The 23,561-nt window shown below is 42.5% G+C and overlaps 1 protein-coding gene across 1 annotated transcript in view; it reads right to left on the minus strand.

Annotated features, from left to right (window-relative positions):
* MCTP1 (multiple C2 and transmembrane domain containing 1) overlaps window positions 1–19,672 on the minus strand; it is a 258,485-nt gene extending 238,813 nt beyond the window's left edge. The window contains exon 1 of the mRNA XM_057398378.1: window positions 18,947–19,672. Within this exon, the coding sequence (XP_057254361.1) occupies window positions 18,947–19,510 (564 nt within the window). The 5' untranslated portion in view covers window positions 19,511–19,672. The remainder of the gene's footprint in view (window positions 1–18,946) is intronic.
* Window positions 19,673–23,561: the final 3,889 nt, after the last annotated feature.

Genomic DNA, 23,561 nt, shown 5'->3' on the forward strand with positions numbered 1-23,561 from the left:
AGACAAAAAAAAACATTTCTCATGGCCAGCTGGTATCAACTAAAATGAGAAACATGGCATTATTTTCCTTTATCCACCATGTGAAAAATCTGTTAATATCTGGAGACACGCAAACTGTCTTAGCCTTGAAAGGAACAAAATAACACAAACATTTTGACTGAGTAGATGAAGGCAACTTGGTATCTGGTGCTAGAGACAGTTACAGCAAATTTAAATTGTTATGTATGATTAAAAATTTCAGGTTTTCTTTCTTTTTTTTTTTTTTTTTAATAACATTCCTTGCCTGCAACCTCTGGTTCAAAATGAATCTGCACAGAGAACTGGAAAATGTCCTTCTATCACAGGCACAGGAGACTGGTAGAAGATTAAACCATATATCCTCGGAACATACCAGATGAATGCCTATACAGCATCAAAACATACATCTTCAAAAGCTAGCAAAAAAGAAACTAGAAGAAGCAGGTAGAGCTATTTGAGGGTTTTATATTTGTACTGCTTTGATTTCAGTGCCTAAGCCGCTTGTACCTTTTTGGAACTCTTCTTATATTCAGCAAAAAGATAAACCTAACAGAAACTATATGAAGGCTCCTAGAATCTGAAAATAAAATGGTAGCTGCAGCTGACCTACAAAAAAACAAAACAAAACAAACAAACAAAAAAAACAAACAAACAAAAAAACAAACAAACAAAAAAACAAACCCTAACAGCAAACTTCCCACCCTTCCAAGCCTTAAGATAGCCTTGATCTTTAGCTCCACAACCAATCAACACAACAAAGACGATTTCTTTGATCCCATTGTCAAAGCCTGAACATGCACCGTAATATTTGGAGTGATTTTTAAAGTTTTTAAAATCTAAAATATTTAGTTACTTTCACTGTATGAAATTTCTCAACAATGATTAGGAATGAGAAAGAAGAACCAGCTTAAGGGGACCCTGAAATGAAGTTTGTATCAGCTACTAGCCTGAGCAGCTGAAGCTGGAAATGCAATAGCAACATTCAGTGTAGTTAAATGAAAGCCAAGGGACTCCTGAAAAATGCCTCATGTCTAGGCTGAACACAAACGAGAAGCTAGGAACTGATTTGGATGCAGCTGTATGTGCACATGGCAGAAGCAATCACAGAAACAAAGCCAAGGTGACAGCCAGAAATGAGTAATGCCTAGCAGATCATAAGTCTCTTTGCTCCTGTAAGTAAGGAGACTGTTTCCATTTTTTTTTTTGCTGCTACTTTATCCAGCAAAATAAGAGGCGCAGAGGGCACTGTTATACATTCTGTATAAATTAATAGAATCTCACCAAGAAATAATTGACTCATGAGTTTTCCTGCTAACATCCCACGAGGCTCCAAGCAACAGACAGCCATCCAGGTCTAACAAAGGGTAGAATTTGCACTGTAGGAGGATTTTTTAAACTCAAAGTAAGTAATTCTAAAGCAGAAAACAAGCTTAGACCAGAAAAATGGACTCTGTTATCCTGTGATGCCCACTATTCTGGCTTACCAGCACCTACTATGTACATGTTTTCCATTAACAGCGTTGTGTGTACAACATACACAGAGTGTGCAATGACATGAAGCATCACACATGATCATCTGTATATATACCCACATATTTACTTGAATTATTTGCACAGCTCTGCAAGTATGCAGGGAACCCAGCAAGCACATAGATGAAGTAAAGACCATGTGATAAACAGCAGTATAATTTTTAAGTACCATGCTTGCATATATAAATTTATCTTTCTACAGTTTCATGGCTCCTTGCAGCTCATGTTATTGTTATGGATGGATGCACTGTGATGTTTGCATTATTTAAAAATTTTATTAAGCATTTTTCATTTTCCCCATAAACCTTCTGATAAATCACTTCAGCCTGAATAGATCTGGTTTAGTTTCCTTCCCATCCCCGTCTTAACAAAGTCATTTCCTGCTTTAAGATAAATTAACCAAGACAAACCAAACCAATACCTAATACCTGGTTAAGAAAAAAACAAACAAACAAATCAAAACAATAAACCAAAAAACTCATGAATTAAAAAAATTTGGAACCTAACTGGCTTTTCTCAAGATGTTTCTAACAAGATCCCATGCAATAATCTAGTAATACTGTATAATTTAATCAGTCTTCAATGTTAATTTGGTTAATGACTAGAGATATATTGAATTTAAGCAGTTCTCTGGAGCATCTGTAGCTTTGTGTTCAGAAATCACCTAAGGGAGAAAAAGTGGTGCTAGCCTTTGACCTTGGACGCACTGACACCATCAGTTTGAAGGGTTTTATCAACTTCAAGCCAGCACTCTAACTGGAATTACATGAACTTCAGCCAGCACTTTAACTGGACTCTAAATATAGTACTTGTGTACTTAAGCATGTGACTCTGTGCAGAATGCAAATTTGGAAACTACTCACAAATACTTCCGACATTCCCTACAAACAGGGTTTCTACCAGAGATTCCCTAACCCTCTCTCTCCTCTCCTGCTTAGCTAAGGAAATCCTCTACCCCATGTGTGCTTTAAAGTTTTCACCTTCAGAAAGCTGGAATTCCTTTCACCTGAACCACTCCACCTCCCTCCACCTCTCAGATGTGGTGCAGAAGAAGCACAGCTGGGAAGCTAGAACTCACCTATGAGCAGCTTATGGTAGCTGGTGGCACAGAAAACCTCATGTCCTTAGGATGTTATTCTTGTTTTTATGAACAAAGACACAGCTGAGACAGTTCCAATTTAAAGATTGTACCAGACGAGAAAAAAAGAGTTCTAGCATGAAAAGCTGCAAAACCACACTGGAAACTGCATCTGCACTTGGTTTTCATTCCACTAAGTATTTCTACTTGCGCAATAGCACCACCTCACTCATAAGATTTTCATGAGTTATCTTTGGAGAACATACTAAAATACCTTCAGTCTGTCTACTTGGATTTACTCACAGAGTTTACGGTGGGATTTCCTCTATTGTACCACACAGGACCATATGCACCACATATTTGTTCAGTGTTAAAGATGCCCCAATTTTTATCACAGGTCTCATGATATTCTGAGGTTTTCGTCAGAGCTCCTGGAATCAGTACACGATAGTGAAATATTAAAACCTAAGTTAAAAAAAAAAAAGGAAAAAAAAAAAGTCTTTTTCATTACTTTTTATTTTTTTTTTTTTAATAACCATTGTGCTTTTGAGTCTGAAGATTCAGGAGACATCAATGTTCCCCGAAAGTCAAAAGGAAGCCTCAGAATGCATCCAAAACAAAACATTAGTTTCACTCTCAGAGTCTCTAAGCTTGTAATTCTAAGAAGCATGAGTCATTCTGAAGGCAGAAGGACAGCAGTACCACGCTGCACTTCAAGATCAATGCACTATTACCTTCTCACCCCTCCTCCCCAAATTCCTTCTTAGAACACTCATGGTACTTGCAGTTGTTACTCTAAATGTATTCCATATCAGGATAGCACTTTTGCTCCATGTGTTTCTAAGTAACTTGAGTTGATAGGTGACTTTTTCCAGCAATTTGCTTGGTCTTCTCAAGGATAAACATGTAACAAACGTTTAAGAGGAACGCTGCATTTCTGTAACACTAAGAAACCCGGCAATTCTCAGCCTGGTTTCTTTCTTTCACTGACCTGGTGAAAGTGTGCTCCATGTTACACCTTTAACAACCATACTGCACACACATTCAAAGCAGCTACTCCACAGGCTAGTAACCTCCATGTAAACAGAATGAATTTATATTTTCGGGGGCATACAAGCACAGCTTTCAAATATACAGCAAATTTTAAGACTAGGTTCTTCTGACTGATGAGCTGAATGTGATACAGGATCTGACAAAGGACATGCAGATCAGTACACTACTCTGCCTCAGCTAACTGGACTAGCCATACTGTTGCTCCAAGCTGTCTTAAGATCCAAGCTGAAACATTTCTGGGACAAGAAGAGCATTCCAGAAAGCAGAGGCTGCCAGGATACACAGCTGCCTACGAAGCTTTCTTTCCTGTGCAAAACATATTCTGTGTTACAGACTTAACAGCTGATGGTGCCTTGGTCCTTCAGCATGCAGGCATTCTTCATGTGCCAGGAGTTCACCACGAACTGACGCAAACGATCCCCACAGCTCAATCCCATTACAGTAATGTAAAACAGCAGCACTTGAATTTTAAAGACTTTAAGTAACTGAGAGTCACAGCCAGAAGTCTGGATTAATAGAGGCATTTTTTTTAAATCAGGATGTGTATTCCTCAAAAATGACATAATGACAGCATAAATGTTTTTAAGTGCATTAAGTAGGATTCAATAACCTCTTGTTTCCATTCTTAATTATTTAGAGGATGCTACTATGGCCATGTAAAAAAATCTATCTTGCTCTCCTACAGGAATGCCTCTACCAACTGATTTCTTCTAAAAATCAATTTCTGGACACATACTGAGAAGCTCTGTTGTGGGTAGGTGCTCCAGAGAAGAGGAGAAATAGCTGAGGATATGCCTTAAAGTCTAGATGGGAGAAACACAGAAGTAATCCCTTTTGGCTCTTTCTTCCTCTTCCACATTCAGACCCTCCTACTTCCCCACAAGAACATTTTCAAAACTTCTCATGCAATATTAGAGCTTGTCCAGATGAACATGTCCCATGTCAGGGCTGTCAGCGCTTCAAGGTGTTGCTGACCAGCAGGCAAGAAGGATTTCCTGTGGCTCCCGTGTCGTAAACAAAAGAAAATGCTTAAAAAGCATGTCAAGCCTTGAGACAGCCACACAAAAGGCTGTGCAAAGCAGGAACTCAGACATTGTAGACAGGACTTCTCTTTTTTTCACTATGAGTAGTCCTCCATCCTGCTTCCCAAACCAACACAAGTAGGGATGTGCCTGCTCTCTGGCCTCACTTTGCACCACCCCCTGCTGGGTTGTGCTACCACAGGCCCCCTGAGCGTCATGGCCCATGATGCCTTCTCCTCTCCAGATATACAGGGTCCCGTGCTGACCCCAAACCAGCACCCCCAGAAGGAAGCATCCACCCAGCAGTGTGCCTTCTGCAGCAGAGCAGTAACTCCCCCAGTAGATGCTGCCAGCAATGAGTTTGTCTCAATATCCCCTGCAAAATCCACCCCTTACCAAAAAAGATACCCCCTGGGATGTGGCCAAGTTATCCAGTTTAGCCTGATCCCAGACAGGACACTCACTATTCTGGAACTGAAGGTTTGCCATGTAGACTGCAGGAAACAGAAGAGGAAGAATTAACACCTGCCCAATGCAGTGGCTTTACTGTACACACAAAGCATACCAAAGATTGACGCTAGCCTTCCTTCCCATCCATCCTTGCACCAGCTCAAAGTAAACTAAAACTCTTCACAGAGGTTTTAGGAATGTAAGGAGAAAACGAATCATAGGATCAGATAACTCTTTGGGTTGGAAGGGACCTTAAAGACCATCCAGTTCCAACACCCTGCCATAGGCAGGGACACCTTCTACGAGACCAGGTTGCTCCAAGTCCCATCCAACCTGGTCTTGAGCACTGCCAGGGATAGGACAGCCACAGCTTCTCTGGACAACCTGAGGCTCAGGTCTCGCAGAGAAGAACTTCTGCCCAAGATCTCATCCCAATCTCCCCTTTTTCAGGGTAAAGCCGTTCCCACTTGTCCTGTCCCTACAGGCCCTTGTCAAAAGTGAAGCACAGAAGACACAGAAGAGTAGAGGAGAAAAGCGGAAAGGCCAGATGGATTTTTCTAATGCCTCTCTCCCCTAAGCCCCCGGTGGATCCTGGTGGCCACTCTCAGATGGAAACCTGTAGACCTCGCCCAGACTGAATTTAAATGGAAGTTGCAACAAGAGGAAACAGCTTGGGATGCACCAAGTGAGGAAATTGAGATCCAGCCCTTCCCTCCCTGCTGCACTACTAAACAACAACCCTGATTCTCTCAGCTGTTGAAGGATACTTAAAAAAACAAATGTATATGAAGAGAAAGCGAAAGTACCACTGCAAAAGTGATACACTGCTCCACTGACATGTATCTATGCCGTGAAAAGGAAAAGCTGACATCAAGTAGTACCCACACCCACCACTGCAGAGCAGGCCCATCCAGTGCTACACAGGTCAGGGCTCCCAGCATCTGAAGGGATGCAAAGCTACCTAAACTACACAAAATTACCTATACCTTTTCCCTAAGAGTGCTGATTTCAATAACGGATATTTTAAGTGACACTTTGGAGAGAGCCATTCTTAACAGGCAGCTGCAGAAGCAAAACAATGTGGATGTGATGCTGGAAACCATTATATTCTGCACGTCACTCTCTTGCCACAACCTTTTGCCCCTTTATTCTACACCGCAGTTTTAACAGATTAATTGGAGCAGCTGCTCCAAAGCTAATCTGAAGTTTATGAACCAAACCACAGAGATAGTTCCTCATTTTTCTAACCATTACTGTTTTGCCATCTCACTTAACATTAAGCTGCATTTTTTTTTACTTTTTTTAATAATTAATTAAAAATCTGTGCAACCCCTGCTACCACCAATAGCTGCCAATTTATCTTCAGAGTTAAAATTCTAAGGCAGGAAAAAACATATTTTGGCTCAGCTACAGAATTTTCTAATACTTCTCATTTTAAACAGAAGTACTGCCTAACAATGAGTACAAATTACACACAAGATCTGTTGTTTCTCAAATGAATGCCTTAATTGGACATGTCTATATTTCTGAGCTTAAATATGCAGCTTGATTTTTGAAACTCAGAGCCCTCATCAGCTCCCTTTGTACTACAAGTCACTGAACACTTCTTAAAATCAGGTCTCCTACTGAAACATTAAAATATGGACTGAAACATTAAAATAAAAATATAAATACAAACAAATAAAAACATTAAATAAACCAACTCTATTTACAAAGTGTTGCATGTCTGAACAGGTTTCATAGTATTCGAAATAAAGAGAGTACATATAATACTGCAAAATTGTTATATGGTATGGTTTTTTTTAAATTCAGCATCAAACAAACTGAAGTTAAATGAATATCACATGCATGTGATTGGAATAATATATTTAAAACCACCTTACTTTTGAGGTAACATATTTATGGCTTTTTGGTATACACATATCCTTGGTCCAAGGTAGACTCTGACTGGCTCCACAGTACTGAAAAAGAGTCACTGTCTGCAAGGCTGAATGGGATAGGTGTTTTGAAAATACTTTCTCTGGAGAAATAAAACTATTTAAAACTATTTAAAAATATTTTTTATTTTGTCTGCTGCAATTCATTACCACTGCATTTTGCATGTAATGTTAATAGAATATGTAAAAACTGCATGATGCTTAGGAGTTATTATTTTTAATATTCACCTGATACTCTCAAGTATCTGATAGCAAAAAATCACAAATCCTATGAGTCCACACTCTACACTCTGGTATTTTATTATGAAGATTTCTTTGAACCAATTCTCTCCTCCAGCTTTGGCTTCCCAGACAAGCAGACCACCTGAAACAGGACCTCAGCACTAGAGGGATCAATTCACATGCAAGGATGGAGGCATAGGAGAGGGCTTCTTGCACTCACACTGGTAAAAACAGTTACAGGAAAAGAGAAGTAACATGTTTGTCTGAGCTTAAGTATGTGCACTTCTACAACTGGTAGCATCCCAGAAAGAGGTGCATCAAGCTGCTCAGTGCAGCTCGAGTGTTTTCAGAACAGTGCAAAGCAGTCCAAACACCACAAAAAAAATGTAGCTGGGCTGCCTTGATCACCTAGGAGACACTTTATCAAGATATACAAGGGTCATGAAAGGGCAGGAGTAATACATAAACCCACAGATAAAAAGAAAGGTGACTCCAAGTTTCTCCAGGAGGAGGAGGAGGTGGACTGTAAAAATAAATCAATGGCAGTTCAGAAGTCTTTCACAGTTTACCAGTCTGCAACTGGCTTGTCACATACTGCTGAGGGGGTGTGATATGCTGGGCTATTTTTAACTTTTTTTCACTTGTTTTCACTGCTAAATGATATTAAAACAGAGATAAATACAAACAAATACTGTCTTTTATGTGCAAGCAATTGGAATTGCCATAAGGCTGTTTGTTAGTCATGACACAGGTAAGTGAGACAGTCTGACAGTCCAAACAAGAAGGCAGAAATACGTTCTCTCCAATAAAACACAATTAAAAAATACATCAAAATTTGAGATGCTAGATACTACTGGTTTTATCCCAGTAGGTAGTTCTCCACATAGAAGTGGAGGAGAAAAACGAATACTGTTGTAGACATCCACTCTTGACAAACAGTAAGCTGAAACACATTAAAATAGCAGCTAAAACAAGCTTCCTTCAGCAAAATGCTTTGGAAAAGAAAACTACCCATCCATGACAGGACAAGCTTCATCTGAGGGCAAAAATCATTAAATTGCACAGGGTAAATTGTACAAGTTTTGTTACTTAAAACTGTTTACTTTTAGATAATGTGCACACATAGGAAAAAGTATTTAACCATAACAAGTATCACAGCCTAATCAAATATGTAGGAACAGTTATCAAGAATTGCTTACATTTTCATGGCAAATAGGTAAATTAGTCATCACCTTTCATTACTTTGTTATAAAACGAACAATGACAACATTGAAAGTTGTTTTCTTCTGAATGAAGATATTTTGAGTAAATGAAGTGGGCAAATCTCTAGCATTAACACAGAAAAAAAAGCCTCTTATAAAGCAGATAATAGCTTTGAATATCAAATGGCTATGCGTATGCCTGATGTCAAATGTTTGCATCAATTCCTAACAGAGCACTTCAGTGATGTCATAAATGAAACAAAAATGTATTTTCATTCTTTTAACATATAGAACCTACTATACAAAAGCAAGAGATTATTTCTCCTGTCTTGTAAACTGATACTGAAATGGCAAGGCAGCTGTTTCCTGTAAACAAGCTTTTCCTTCAGCACAATCTCCATTTTCTTTCCTGCAAGGTATAAAAAATTTAAGTATCATCTTGCACAGAAAAATGAGCCAAGATCCCTTTCCTAAGCCAATTCTTGCTTCATTTCATATTTAGCATTTTTTATGGAAGTTAAAAAAAACAAGCAAAAATGCCCCGAACAACCACCCTGCCTCAAAACCCAGGAACAATTAAAAACAAAATCTCAGTATCAACAGTCTTAATTCCTAGGTGATAGATTCATGTTTATTCATGAGTCTTCTACAACCACTGCCTCTTTAATTTTTCCTTTAAAGTAGCATATCTTTAATAACAAACACACATCCCTGGCTGTGTTCAAGGCCAGGCTGGAAAGGGCTTAGAGCAACCTGGTCTAGTGGAAGGTGTCCTTGACTGTGGCAGGTGGTTGGAACTGGATGAGCTTTAAGCTCCTGTCCAACACAAACTGGTCTGTGATTCTATGAAAATGACTCTAGAAAAGACTCAAGCTTAGCAGAATGTAAGAGATGAGGATTTCAATAGCTTCTATCTAGAAAGGTACCGAATCAAAGTCTCCCAACTCCTCAATAGTTAGTTTTATGTCTTACGACACAATGGGCTGGGAGGCAGACCATCACATGATGAAAAAGACAACTTCTCCAAGTTTCTTGCGGGGATCCCAGTCTCACGGCTGGGCAGTGCCTAACAGTCTATCAAAACAAGGACAAAGATGCACTCCTTTTTAGCCCTGAAATTCAGACAGAAACCTTGCAGGGGCTGCTCAGACTGAGATGACCACAAAGCAGACTCACTAGCCCTTGAGAACTCTGAAGTCAGAGCCACATTTAATGGGTTTGAATGCCTACTACAAGGAAAATCCTTGGATAGAAATTCCTGACTAGCAGAACTAAATGCCTTATACTTACTTATGATACCTGTATCCCTAGGGCATGACTTAATTAGATCCAGACCAAATCCTGAGCAGATATGAACTGATACTCTGCTTTGTATATCACAGAATTACACCCATTAACACCAGCTGAGGATCTAACCTTACACAAAAAATAGTTCCATGCAATTACTAAGAATAGTAATTAACGTAATCAGATCAGGCGTAACAGGGAGTTCTTTCCCACAGCAAATAAGTAGAAGTCACTTAAATTCAAAATAATTAAAATGCTAATTAGCTTTTCTTTAATTGCCTGCTAAAATGATATTGATCCATTTTGTCTGTGTTTATTCTCCACCTAGATCAACCATGTGAGGAAGAAAAAAGAGAAAAAAGCATACAGACTGAATTTGATGCAAACTAAGTCTGTCTGCTCCTGCAGACCAGGAGATAACCTGCAGTATATCTCCAAAAGCACACCAGCATCACAGGACAGGACCACTCTGAAACAGAGAGTCCATAATTTCCATGTCTCAGTCTAGGACCATCAGAGGCTGAGCATTCCACTGTCAGTGCAACTTTTTACTTATACTGGGGAAAAATAAAAAGGGGGGGGGATGGTAAAAGTATGAATCATGTATATTAAGCAAGTATCACCTTAAATATACAGTGTACATTTAAACTACTCATCACATTTTCATTCAGATAACCCACACTTGAAGTAATAAAACTCAGAAAGTAAAGCAAATTACGATAAATCCCACACAATGCAAACAAAATTTAAGATATGTAGGTTGGAGAAGAAGGGCAAGAAAGGAGAATCACTCAGATTGAACAACAGAGTATCAGAGCTCATGAAATACAAAGATCCACGGAATTCAGAAATTCCAGATTAGATGACTGATAAAACTTTCTAAAGCTGAGGAATCAATTTCCAGCACACCAAAACAAACGGAAGTCACTTGTACCACACCTAACATATCTGCAATTCCAGATGCAACACACTGTATACTAAAACACAGCTAATGCCTCACAGCCAGTGTGTCTTCCCCACACAGAACCACACAGCCATGCACCATATGTTTCTAATTTGAAAGCCAGGCAATCAAAGCATCTTACTGCTGTAACAGGGGAAAAAAAAAAACAAAACCAAAAAACCCACAAAAACAAGCTCCCCCTAGTTGTATCTACTGTGTAGATACACCTTTCAGAGGAAAATCCCTTCATTCTATAGATCGTTTCAGAAATGCAGATCTCCCAACACATCAAGATGTTTAGACTGTTTCTATTGTTATTCCACACTAACTCACAGAAAACACTGTAACATAAATCTGTTTTGCATGAGAAGATTAACTGTTACCCTGTATACTGAGCTACATTTGTTAACTGAATCTTAGAAATAAATTTAATAAATATGATAAATATTGAAATTCCCAATTCTTGTAACTCAGAAAGGAAATTTTATGCATCCCACAAGGGTTACATTATGAATATACACTTATTCCTTCACATTTCCTGGACTCCAGCTGACTCCCACATGGCATTTCTGTTTTTTTTCGTGAGAATGTAATAGAAAAACAAACTGCAAAAGCCAATTCTTGTGTCATAGAACACTATTCATGTTACTACTGTACTGATTACAGTAATGCAAAACACTGAAACACCCAACTAATGTCAACAATGTTCAAAATTTAAAAACTGAGTTACTGAAACTGTAACAGGATATAAGAAGTCTGTGCCAAAGAAGGGAATAAACCTTTAAATGTAAGAGTAAGGATGTCCTTAAAAAGAAAGGGGGAAGCTTCACTTCCTACCTTCAATTAACTGACCTCAGTAATTCTTTTTACTCTTCATCAAGCCTCCTAGAACTTCAGACTTTCTTCAGTGCATGAAGTTTCATTTGATAATCATTTCTCACCCATAAAATACAACAGTAGGAAGTCAGCATTTTATTTTTCCTGCTGGAAAGATTTTGTCCCCTCTCCCCAAGGATTTAGAGCCATTTGCCAGTCAAAATCAGCTGGACTTTGCAAATTTATTTATTTTTTTTTAAGCCAATGCCTAAATGAATGGGTAGAATTTTCTTCTTCTGGAGATAAAAAGTTAAATCTAAGAGTTCCCTGGAGGTAATTCCATTTTCTGGACAGAGCACAGGATGTTCACCACAACTGAAAATTGAGCCCTGTCCAAACTGGACAAGAATTAGTTTCTGGAAAATGTTTCAGCTTCTTTCCCACACATTGATTCTGACAGCATAGAGAGAGCCAGCACAGACTGAAACTACAGTCAGTGACCTCTGCTGTGTGCTCTCTTCTAGGCTCCAGAACTAGGTAGAAAAGGCCTGGAAAGAGAACTTGGCTGACAGGAACCAACAAATGCATTAGCTCTAGTTCCCCTTCTCTTATAATTACACTGACTGCAGCATAAGCCACCCTAACCAAACACAGGGAACAGAAAAGTGTCTGGGTTCTCATCCCTCTGGCGCTACACAGAACATTCTCATATTTGTCTAAAAACTCCATAAAATATTTATCAATAGCTACAGGGCAGTCTAGCCCCTGATTTTATAACACACATGAGAAGCAGCAAGCATCTCACTGGTGCATGCATCAGTTACATGAGAGGTATGAAACAGAACTCGCACAAGGTGAGAAATCAGTAAGGATACTTATTAACTGCAAGGTACTGAACAGCTTATTTGGTTATTCTGCACAAAGAATCTGTAAGTCAAGTTAATTGTATCCTGTTCATCAAATGCTTGCAAGCCTCCAAAAGATTATTCATCTTTGCCTAGCATGATCACCCAATCACAAGCACAACAGATACAGTAATATGAATGCTGCCAGATCAGATATATCAAAACCAAATGGCATCCTAAAGGCAAATTTGTATGTAAATAGCACTCAGAGTTTCCCACAAAAAAAAAATAAAATAAAATCTAATCTGCCTGGTCACATTTCACAACTCATTCTTGAATGGGATTTTCTCAACAGTTGTAGAACTTCCCTGGAATAATGAATGAGGAGAGCAAAAGTTTGAACACCGCAGCATCTCACAGACTTGCTACTCAGTTTTATAGAGCATCTTAACAATGCCAGTGGTCAAAAGGGTAATTAAGCAACTGCCAAATTGTGGGTTGCATTTTTTTTCTGGAAAGAAATTCACTTGCTCCCCTTTCAAAGGGGCAGAGGGAAGCCTGAGGAACATTACAAAGTGATGAAGAATTACAGGTATTTGAGTAAAGCTTGAAATACAGTGTTTCATTCAAAAGTATGAAGTTGTTGCCTCTGGATTATTTTTTTTTCAGCAACTTTTGATCTTAGTATGAAGGAGGTAATGCAGAAGTGGGGAAAATAGGGTTTGATCTAAAAAATAATAATAAGAACAAAAAAAAAAAATCTAAAAGAATGAACAGCCAAGAATGACAGAGAATACAGGCTGAAGGGAGGAATAAATTCTGCTCACAGAGGTTTACATTTCCCAACACCAGAATGAAGAGACAGTTCAGAGAAAGTGTTGCAGATACTTTAACATTTTGACAGCTCAACAAAATCTGTCCCAATGGTTGAAGCTCTCTTCCTACTGAGAGCAAAAGCTCTAAATGTGTTTCTGCTGTGCCATTACCTGGGTTCAATATTGTCTGCATTTCTAAATGCTAAAAAGTACTTCTTATTGCAACAATATAGTAACTAATAAGTCTTATTCGTATGCCTAATAAATTTCTGAATTCAACACTTCCAATAAGAGGGAAAGAACATTTCTTGGAAAAAAACTTAATGCTGCAACCATATTTAGATGTTTGTCTTTTTACATTTAAAAAATTTAACACAATTCAGTAGGTTATGAGATACACACGTGAAGTACACTGAAGTAACAGAGTTTTGTCACACTCAATTGAAATCCAGCTAAAATCTTTACACTGAAATTCAGTCACTTCACAACCGAGTCACCCAGTAGAAAATAAGCAGGGTTTTATTCCTTCAGTGCAGGGATTGTTGCAATTCCTCCCCACCAACTATCTATTATTCTCAATACCATTATTTTACTATGAACACCTTTGCATATAAACGGTAAAAGCAGGGTGGAGGACAAGATAAAGTAAAGCTTAAATGAGGTCATGGATAAACATTAAATTAACAGCTGCTCCTATTTCATTTTAAAATAGCTAAGTGCTTCCCATGAGGATAAATGCGAACTGGTCAATTCTGAAAAATGATTCAGCTGACTGAAAACTCTGGAGAGATTCTTCAGTTAATTAAGCAGAGGTTATTCAAGAATTCTATTGTGCCCTCTCTTGACTTTCCTGTTCATTATATATATATACTGTACTAACATACTGTAAGTTGACAGACTGGTCAGAAGCTGACAGAGCACAAGAAACAGATTAATGCTTCTCAAGCTGCTGAAACATAAGCCTTTTATCAGATATTCACATAAGGACAAAACAGGGCAGTGCAGAACATCCCCTGATAAAATCTGATGTCTAATCAAACTCCTGAAAAAGCAAACAGCCTTGAAACACCGCAAGAGGTTTCTTAAGAAGAAATTAGCATTAGCATCAGCTTTTTACTCCTGCTTACGATTTCTACGTAATTTCTATTAACAAGCTCTAGGTTCTTCTGATCCACCCTAAACATTGAGTCATGTACTTACTACTCATGGGTCAGTGGCCAGATTCCCAAAATCAAGCTTCCTCCTGTTTCCTGAAATTTTGCCCATTTATTCTCAGAATGCTGCTGGCTTCAAATCATGCTCCAAAAACCTGTGCAAATTAGCTCTCTCTGACTCTCCTTGTTTTGTATTGGCATTATCTCAGGAAAATGTAATCTTGACAGTCAGAAGTGTTTGAATTTCCTCACCACCTTCACCTTTCCCAGTGCAGTGTCTTAGAAATCTGAAGTAGCAATTAAGATTCTCTTAATTGCCAGTGAAAAGTGTAGCTTTTCACTGACATTTTTTGCCTTTTCTTTTGTCTTTATTCTGTTATTTTGCTTTCACTGGCTGGATCAATGAGTGAAACATGACCTGTGAAATACACCAGTTAGAACAAACAAGCCAAATTTTCCCCCTGTGCAACTTCTCTGACTCCAGTGGCTCTATGCCAGATACAGATTTATTCTGGTAGAGGCAGAAAAATGCAGCAATCAGGCTACCATTGGCTCTGCATCCCCCTCCAAATTCAAGATACTCCTCTCTTCAGGCTCCCTCACAGCTCTACCTCTGCTCTTATTCCATCACTACTCCATCTCTGCTTGTATTTCATCGCTACTCCTCCTTTTCTTCTTCCCACACATCTCTACAACACCATGCTCCTTTCCCTGGAAGTGCAATCTCTCTTCACACCACCCAGCTCACTAAACTCCCCTTTTTCAGCAGACCCCTCTCAGGTGCCACACCCTCTTATACCAACTTTATTGAGCAATATTTACACACTACTGAGAAAATGGGAGAGACACTAGATCTGGATACATACCCCCAGTGCAGCAAAACTAATGAAGCTTAATTTCCTATGGCTATGCATCTAATGGTTTAGCGGCAGCCCTAGCCTTCCTCCACTCCTCCTCCTTGCAGTAAGCCCTCCCACAACTCTAATATATTCACACAACCACAAAACTGGAAACAGACAGGGAGGGAAGCAGTTAAGAACCTGTCCACTCCTGAGCTTAACAGATCAACCAGGACATAGCTAAAAAAGACAAATCATTATTTTGCAAGGAAACCCTTGGGGAAACATGCCCGCATATGTTCTCAGCTTGGACACCTCTTCAGCCAGGAACCCTCTCCCTGAATGCTCTTCATGGCCACTGTCGATTCAAGATGACATACACTCACATCAGTGTTCTCCGGTTAAGATGATTAAATATTTGTAGGTTCCCTATTACTGAAAATCTTAAGAAATGGTGGTATTTCCACCCTCCTGGTTTTCACTACACAATTATGATACACTGCAAGTAGCATAAAGCTTTCCATGCAAAGCAGCATCTCACATTCAGGAGAAAGACCATGCTGGCATGGGCACTGCTGGGTAAACCCAAGCTCCCACTGGTGAGAAAATGCAAATTATTAGGTCAAATTGGAAAAAAACCCATGGGAAGCATGTCCAGAGCTGGAAATCCCATGAGCCACAAAACCCCTGGAGGGCTGGTGTCACCTCCTGCCCATGAAAACACCCCCCGAGGCTTCCACCACCCTTCACTCCCTCCCTCCAGGGTGCAGACAACATCCTGCAGCTCTCGGCTGCACGAAGGTGGCTGCATGCCATGTCTGGTGTTAGGAAAGATTTGGCCAAGAAAGCCTGATATATAGCCTTTGGAAGAGGAAGAAGGATTTAAGTCTGATTGTGTTTATTTCTTTGTCCTAATAAACCGTATTTGGCTACTCTTTAAAAAGAACCTTGTTTTTCCTGACAAGAAATACAGTACTTACGACGCCCTTCTCTCCCCAAATAGAGTACTCACTGTATTTACTTGAATTATATATAGTACTTGAGTAGATGACCTATTCAAGGACATCTGTGAGAAGCATCTAGTCTTTGGGGGAGAAGTAGATCAGCATTTATTGCTGAAATGTAATGGTTATTCTTTGTGTAAGACTCCACCCATGAACATGCAATTTTACTCAAACCAAGACACTAATCCTATTCACTGCAACAAACACCTTATTCACACCTAAGAAAACATGGCGTCTGCTAGACTGCCCATGTCCAGTGCAGTATTGCTTCATCATATTTTAATTATTTCAAACTATTTCTTGACTATGCCAAAGAGCACACTGCAAGATTAAATCCACACAGAATGCAGCAATTTACGCTGCAAGTCTTCCAATCCACCACACTAACCTGTGCTCCTTTTCACTGATGACAACTGTACTATTTCAGCTTAAAAGCACAGGAAATTTGACTTCTCTGGGATTTTACTTTTCCCCACTGTAGCCCTTAAAATATTTAGTATGTCTTTTTGTGTGCATATTTGCTAAAAAAAATCAGTTTAAGTCTTGATCTGAAAGAGGCAGTAGCATTTGTTTGCCTTCAATCAAGTTTTAAATACATTTTAAAGCAAGCTGTAATTCTAGTGTTGTTTTACTTATAGGTAATTTAACCTCATTTTTGTGATTCTGTTACTTACTAGATTTTTTTTTTGATCTTTGGACAGGTAAGGCTGCAGGGCAATAAAAATAAAATAAATAAAAAAAAAATACAAACCCAAAACCAACTTTCAGGACAGCTCTGAAAGTCTGTGCTGCTGTGAGTAAAATCTGGGTTTTGAAAAAGTTAATTATTCCAAACTCACTATACGGAGGCATAGCCCAAGTGCTAGAAATACTAGAAATTGCTTAGAAGAACTGGCCATAATCTTGTTAATTAAAGACATGTTAGAAAGCTTGGGTACCACTTTGTTTTGATCAGGAGTATTTTTTCCAAATACTATGACTGTACGTTGTCCAAAACAGGAGTAATACCCTCACAATTAAATAAAAATTATATGTTTTGTAAATAAATGTGCTGATTCCCTGCTGAACACAACAGCAGAATGGCACTGAAGAGAGACTCATATTTTCTTATTTATTAATTGCTGCATGTAGCAGTGTAAGCCAGAAGAACATCCTGTAGTCCCAAACAGTAATACTTACAGTGTAAAATACATTTTTGAGAGCCAGGAGATGGGGGGAGAAAGCAACTGACTCTCTTTACTTCAACACTTATTAAAATAATCCTACCTCAAGAAGCAATCACCTAAAACATTTACAAGCATGATTTATACCTGGGATAACCAAGGCAGCTTCTGACGCACTTGGACATAAAGTTAGGTCTGGGTCCCATGTCTATAGAGATGAGGGTTGGACTCTGAAGAGGGGCCTGACAGTCCCTCAAGGGATGTTACAAGTCACTGCAGAAACACAACTGCTCTTCACTAGATCATGACCACAGGTTTTGTCACCAAGTATACTCATACAGCTTCATTGCTCATTTCTCCCTAATTATGACAGAAGACAATATACAATAATGTGTATTAGTCAACTTTTCCTGCAAAAAGTGGATGGCTGCTTAGAATTACACAAGCTCCAGAATGACTCACACATTTGCTCTTTTTCTGTTATGAAATTTATTGCAAGCTTCAGCAGCCCCCACCAATTCTAGCTTCACCACTTAATTTCAAAACTGACAGTTGGAAGAGCTATGGCTTTGTATGCCACCTTTCCCGAGAGACGAGGGAAGAACAACTATTCCATCAGCCTGAACCGACAGCTGTGTGGGACAGCGCCTGGTACATTCTGGAAAATCCTGTTAACTAGTGGAAGTTGTTTACGTGTCCTGCAGAGATTAAAAGAAATAATTCTTCAAATTTGGATAACCAGGTAAGAAAAGAGTGGAGGTTATTTGAACAGAAGCCACCCCAGATGCGCCAAAGACAAAAAACAGCAGTGCAAGGCCTAAGGGACACAGAGCAGGTCTGGGGACAGGTGTGAAGCGAGGGGACCGGCACTGCACGCTCGACGCCAGCTTCGGCCTTCGGGACACCCGTTCTCTGCAAGGTTTACCGTGCGCGGCTCCGAGGGACGAGCAACCCACGACCAGCAGCGCGCCCACATGGCCGCGCCACACCGCCGGTCACGACAGACACCGCCCGGCCGGCAACCGGGCATACCCCGGCGGTGGAGGAAGTTATAACAGGGCGCCAGCTGCCTGTATCGGCTCTGCCTAAAGCGGAGGGGCGCGTCGCATCAGCGGGCGGGGGGCAGTGTCAGTCCGGGCCGCCCTCTCGCCACCCCTCCCGTTCTCTCACCTCGCCTCACCTGACCTCCCTGCCCTTCCCCGGGGGCTGCCCTCCCACCTTGCCCCCCGTTCTCTCACCTCACCTCTCTGCCCTTCCCCGGCGGCCACCCTCCCGCCTCGCCCCCAGTTCTCTCAACTCATTTCCCTGCCCTTCCCCGAGGACCGCCCTCCCACCTTGCCCCCGTTCTCTCACCTCACCTCTCTGCCCTTCCCCGGCGGCCACCCTCCCGTCTCGCCCCCAGTTCTCTCACCTCATTTCCCTACCCTTTCCCGGCAGCCGCCCTCTGCCTCGCCTCTCTTCCCTCCTCCCCTTCGCGGGACCACCTTTCCGCCTCGCTCCCTGCTCCCACCCGCCACGGGCCGCTTGCAGCGCAACCCAGCGGGGCGCGACGACGGTTCGGCACTCACCTCGCTGCCGTTGCCATCCTCCGCCCTCTGCTCCTTCTTCCTGCCGGCGGCGAGTGATCCCTGCAGAAGCTGCTCCAGGCAGGCGGTGCTCGGCAGCGAGGAGCTCTTCTGGTGGGACAAATGCGCTCCGGGCCGGCGGCCCTCCTTCCCGCCCGCGGGCCCCTCATCCCCGGTGGCGGGGTCGTTTCGGCGGCCGGGCGGCGGCCCCTTCCCCTGGGGTAGCAGGTGCTCCCGCAGCCGGCGCAAGGCGGAGCCGGACTCGCCGCCCGGCTCCAGCGGCTCACCGGCTGAGCAGCAAAGGTTGGGCTGGGAGGACGAGAAGACGCGGTCCAGCACTTGCCTCCGCCGCCTGAAGCCGCCCCACTTAGCTCCCGGCGGTAGGTCCCCCTTACCGCTGGCCGGCAGCGGGGTGGGGAGGTCCGCAGTGCGGCGATCTGCTGCCACCCTCCCGCCGCCGCTCCGGCTCTTTCCCCCCAGCTGCAGGTTCTTCCACAGCCGGGCCTGGAACGACACCGCTGGCTCTGGCTGTCCCACGGCCGCCCGGGGCTCCCTGCCTGGCTCCATTCTCCTCCTCCTGCTGCGGCGGCGACGGCAGCAACAGCAGCAGCCGAGCCCGCCGAAGCCCGGCGCCTTTACTCCGGTGCGGGGCGGGCCGGAGCGGCGCCCGCCGCCGGGAACGAGCGCGGGGTTCCGCCGCACCGCCCCCCGCGGCACGGCCGGGGCTTCCCGGAGTTGGGAATGGGAGGACGAAATTCTCTCCCCGGGCCCGCCGGGCGGGAAGATTGCCGCCGTGGGCACCCCCAGGAAGGACGGCGAGGAGCCTGGCCGAAAAGTTAACGGCTGGCGAGGAGCGGACTGCCGGCGGCCCGCCTATATATATATGTATATAAGTGTGGCGATGCGAGGACATAGCCAGAGCGGGCCTTCCCGGCCCCCTCTCCACCTATTCTTTGTGTCCGTGACAGCCGCATCGTGCGGGAGGCAGGGGGCAAACGGCGATGTTGCAGTTCCGGCGGAGCCGGGAGTCACCCGGCCTTTGAGCAAAGGGGCTGCAAGCACCGTCCCCGGCGACTCCTGTCTAGCCGGTTCGACAGGCACGGGGCGAGCGCGGGCACACGGCAGGGAAGCACCGGCCATGGGCCCCGGGGTGCTTGCGGGGGAACTTGCTCTTTGGTGGTTGTGGTATCACTGCCCGGCCCAGCAGGTTTGTCAGGAATGCCGGGGGGAAAGAACCTCAGCTCATCCGACACGGTTTCGTTTCTTTGAAAAAACGAAAGAGAATGGTAATAATTGTAAATAATCACATTGTTTTCTCACCGTAGCACACTATCCTAGTGTCCACATCCCTGCATTTTCATATGCTTAAGGATGAAATTTCTTTTTAAAAATAACAGCAGCAAGATGGGTTCGGAACAAGTTTATACACTCATGAAACAAACTGAAGTGAAAGAAATCCTAGAATCCCAGGTTGGAAGTGACCTCAAGGATCCTCTGGCCCAACCTTTCTAGGCAAAGCATGGTCTTGACTGGATGTCCCAGCATCCTGTCCAGCCACATATTAACGATGTCAACTGCTGGGGAGTCCGCCATGTCCCTGGGCAGATTATTTCAGTGACTGCTCATCGTGTAGAATTTTCCTCTTGTGTCCAGTCTGAATCTCCCCAGGTGTCATCATCATCATCATCATGGCTTGAATTCGCGAGCGACTATTTGGAAAGGGCTTTACCCACACTTACTACAAGCGCGCTGATGATTAAAAAGGCCAATGTGAGGTAGGCAAATCCGGCTGCAAAAAGCACAGCAAAAGGTCTCCTTGGGTGGTATAGGCAGGGCGCGATTCTTTCTACATTGTCTTTTCTCCTCGAGAGTAGTTTTGCGTGAGTTCTCAAAGGAGTTAACGGCGTTATGTATGGTGTATCTCCAAGTCTCCCGATTGGAGGCCAGGGTGGACCACTGATGGTAGTCAATGTGGCCAAGGCTAAGGTATTGTTTCAGGGAGTCCTTATATCTCTTCTTTGGGGCACTTCTCTTACGTCTACCGGTGGCAAGTTCACCGTAAAACATGATCTTAGGGAGGCGGTGATCCTTCATCCTAGAGACGTGCCCTGCCCAGCACAGCTGCAATTTCAGCAATATGGCCTCAATACTGGTGACCCCTGCCTGTTCGAGGACAGTAACATTTGACACATAGTCCAATGGATGTTTAGAATTGTAGAGAGGCAGCACTGATGAAAGCATTCAAGGAGTCACAGGTGATGACGGTAGATGAGCAATGATTCAGACCCATGTAAAGAGTAGACAGTACAATGGCTCTATAGACACTGATCTTTGTACTTTTCTTCAGGTGTTTATTGCACCAGACTCTTTTATGGAGTTTTCCGAAGGCTCTGTATGCCTTTGCTATCCTGTTGTCCATCTCTTTGTCAATCGTGGCATCCGAGTAAATAATGCTTCCCAGATAGCTGAACTGCTGAACTGACTGGAGCTCTGACTCACCAATGGTAATGTGGGGATGGTGATAATCTTCTTGTGGTGCAGGTTGGTAGAAAACGACTGTCTTCTTCAAGCTGACTTCCAGCCCAAAAAGCTCAGCCACCTCCGCAAAGCAAGATGTTAAATGCTGCAGAGCTGCTTCTGTGTGAGCAATCAGGGCGGCATCATCAGCAAAAAGCAGTTCACGGACAAGATGATTTAGGGTCTTAGTGTGGGCCTTCAGTCGCCTTAGATTAAATAGGGTACCATCAGTACAATATCGAATATAAATGCCTTTTTGTTCATTGAGGTCTACCGTAGCCCTTTGGAGCATCATGCTGAAGAAGATTGTGAATAAAGTCGGTGTGAGAACGCAACCTTGTTTCACACCATTGGTTATTGGGAAGGGTTCAGAGTGCATCGCCATATCTGACTTGGCCTTGCTAATCCTCATGTAACAGAATAATCATTTTGAGGAACTTGAGGGGACAACCTAATCGTTCCAAGATCAGCCACAGGCCTTTTCTGCTCACAGTGTCAAAAGCTTTGGTGAGGTCAACAAAAGTTACATAGAGCCCCTTATTCTGTTCTCTACACTTTTCTTACAGTTGTCTGAGAACAAATACCATGTCTGTGGTACTTCTGTTAGCTCTGAAACCACAATGACTTTCAAGGTAGAAGTTCTGCGATAGCAGGTACTAATCTGTTCAATAGTATTCTTGCAAGAATTTTTCCAGCAATGGACAGCAGAGTTATACCTTGGTAGCTTGAGCAGTCTGTCTTTATACCTTTTTTCTTATACAGAGTGATGATGATTGCATCACGAAAATCTGATGGTAATCTACCTTGTTCCTAACAGTGCACAACTAGCTCATGAAATTTAGCATGAAGTGCTTGGCCTCTGTGCTTCCAGATTTCAGGTGGGACTCTGTCAACCCCAGCTGCCTTGCCAGTTTTCACCTGCTGTATAGCCTTAAGAGTCTCTCCCATGGTAGGGGCTAAATCCAATTCATTTTTCACCAGATATTGTAGAATGTGCTGGATTCCTTCTCCTTGGGCTACACGGTTAGCACTAAAGAGTGTTTGAAAGTGTTCAGACCAACGATTCAGGATGGAGATTTTATCTGTAAGAAGCATTTGGCCATCTGCACTAAGTAAGGGGCTTTGAACCTGAAATGTGGGTCCATACACTGCCTTCAGAGCCTCATAGCATCCTCTGTGGTCACCCAAGTCTGCACATAATAATTGAGTCTTTTCTGCTAGGTTGAGCCACTACTTGTTCTGCATGTCTCGAAGCTTGTGTTGGAGTTTGCTACCTGCAAGACTAAAGGCTGCTTTTCTTACATGGCAAAGTGGCTGAGCAAGGTGTGCTTGATGAGCAGATCTCTTCTTTGTCAGCAATTCCTGGACTTCCTGGTTGCTATCATCAAACCAGTCTTTGTTTTTCTGTAAGGAGAACCCAATGGATTCTACGGAGGACTGCGGGATGCTATTTTTAATATGTTGCCAAAGCGCTTCAGGAGAAGAATCTATAAGCTGGTCTTCAAGCCTAGTTTGAAGGTTAGCCTGAAAGCTGTCCCTCACTGCAGCTATTTGGGGATTATTAACATTGAGCCTCCTTCTCAGAATGCCGCCCATCTTAGGTTTTGGGCTTGAAGTGGAAATTAAGTTTGCAATGCACAGGGCAGTGGTCTGTTTGACATTCTGCACTAGGCATCACGGGTGTGACAGACGTCATGAATATTTCTCTGGCGCACCAAGACATAATCAATAAGGTGCCAATGTTTAGATCGAGGATGCATCCAGGTTGTCTTCCGGCTGTCTTTCTGCTGGAAAATAGTGTTGGTGATGGTATGCTGTTGCTCTGCACAGAACTCTAGTAAGAGGCGACCGTTATCATTGCAGCTGCCAACACTGTGCTTGCCTAGTACTCCTTTCCAGGCTTCAAAGTTCTTACCTACTCAGGCGTTGAAGTCACCAAGGATTATGATCTTATCTTCTATAGGAACCTTTTGAGTGAGGTGATGCAGGTCGGAGTAGAATTTTTCTTTTTCTGCAGGGTCAGCTTGCAGAGTTGGAGCATATATGCTGAAAAGGACAACATGTTGCTTATTGTGTAGTGGAAGATGTAGGGAGATAATAT

This window comes from Pezoporus wallicus, unplaced genomic scaffold, assembly GCF_028554395.1.
Source record: "Pezoporus wallicus isolate ANWC-B61680 ecotype Strahan unplaced genomic scaffold, APGP_CSIRO_Pwel_v1 contig_6580, whole genome shotgun sequence".
NCBI lineage: Eukaryota > Metazoa > Chordata > Aves > Psittaciformes > Psittacidae > Pezoporus > Pezoporus wallicus.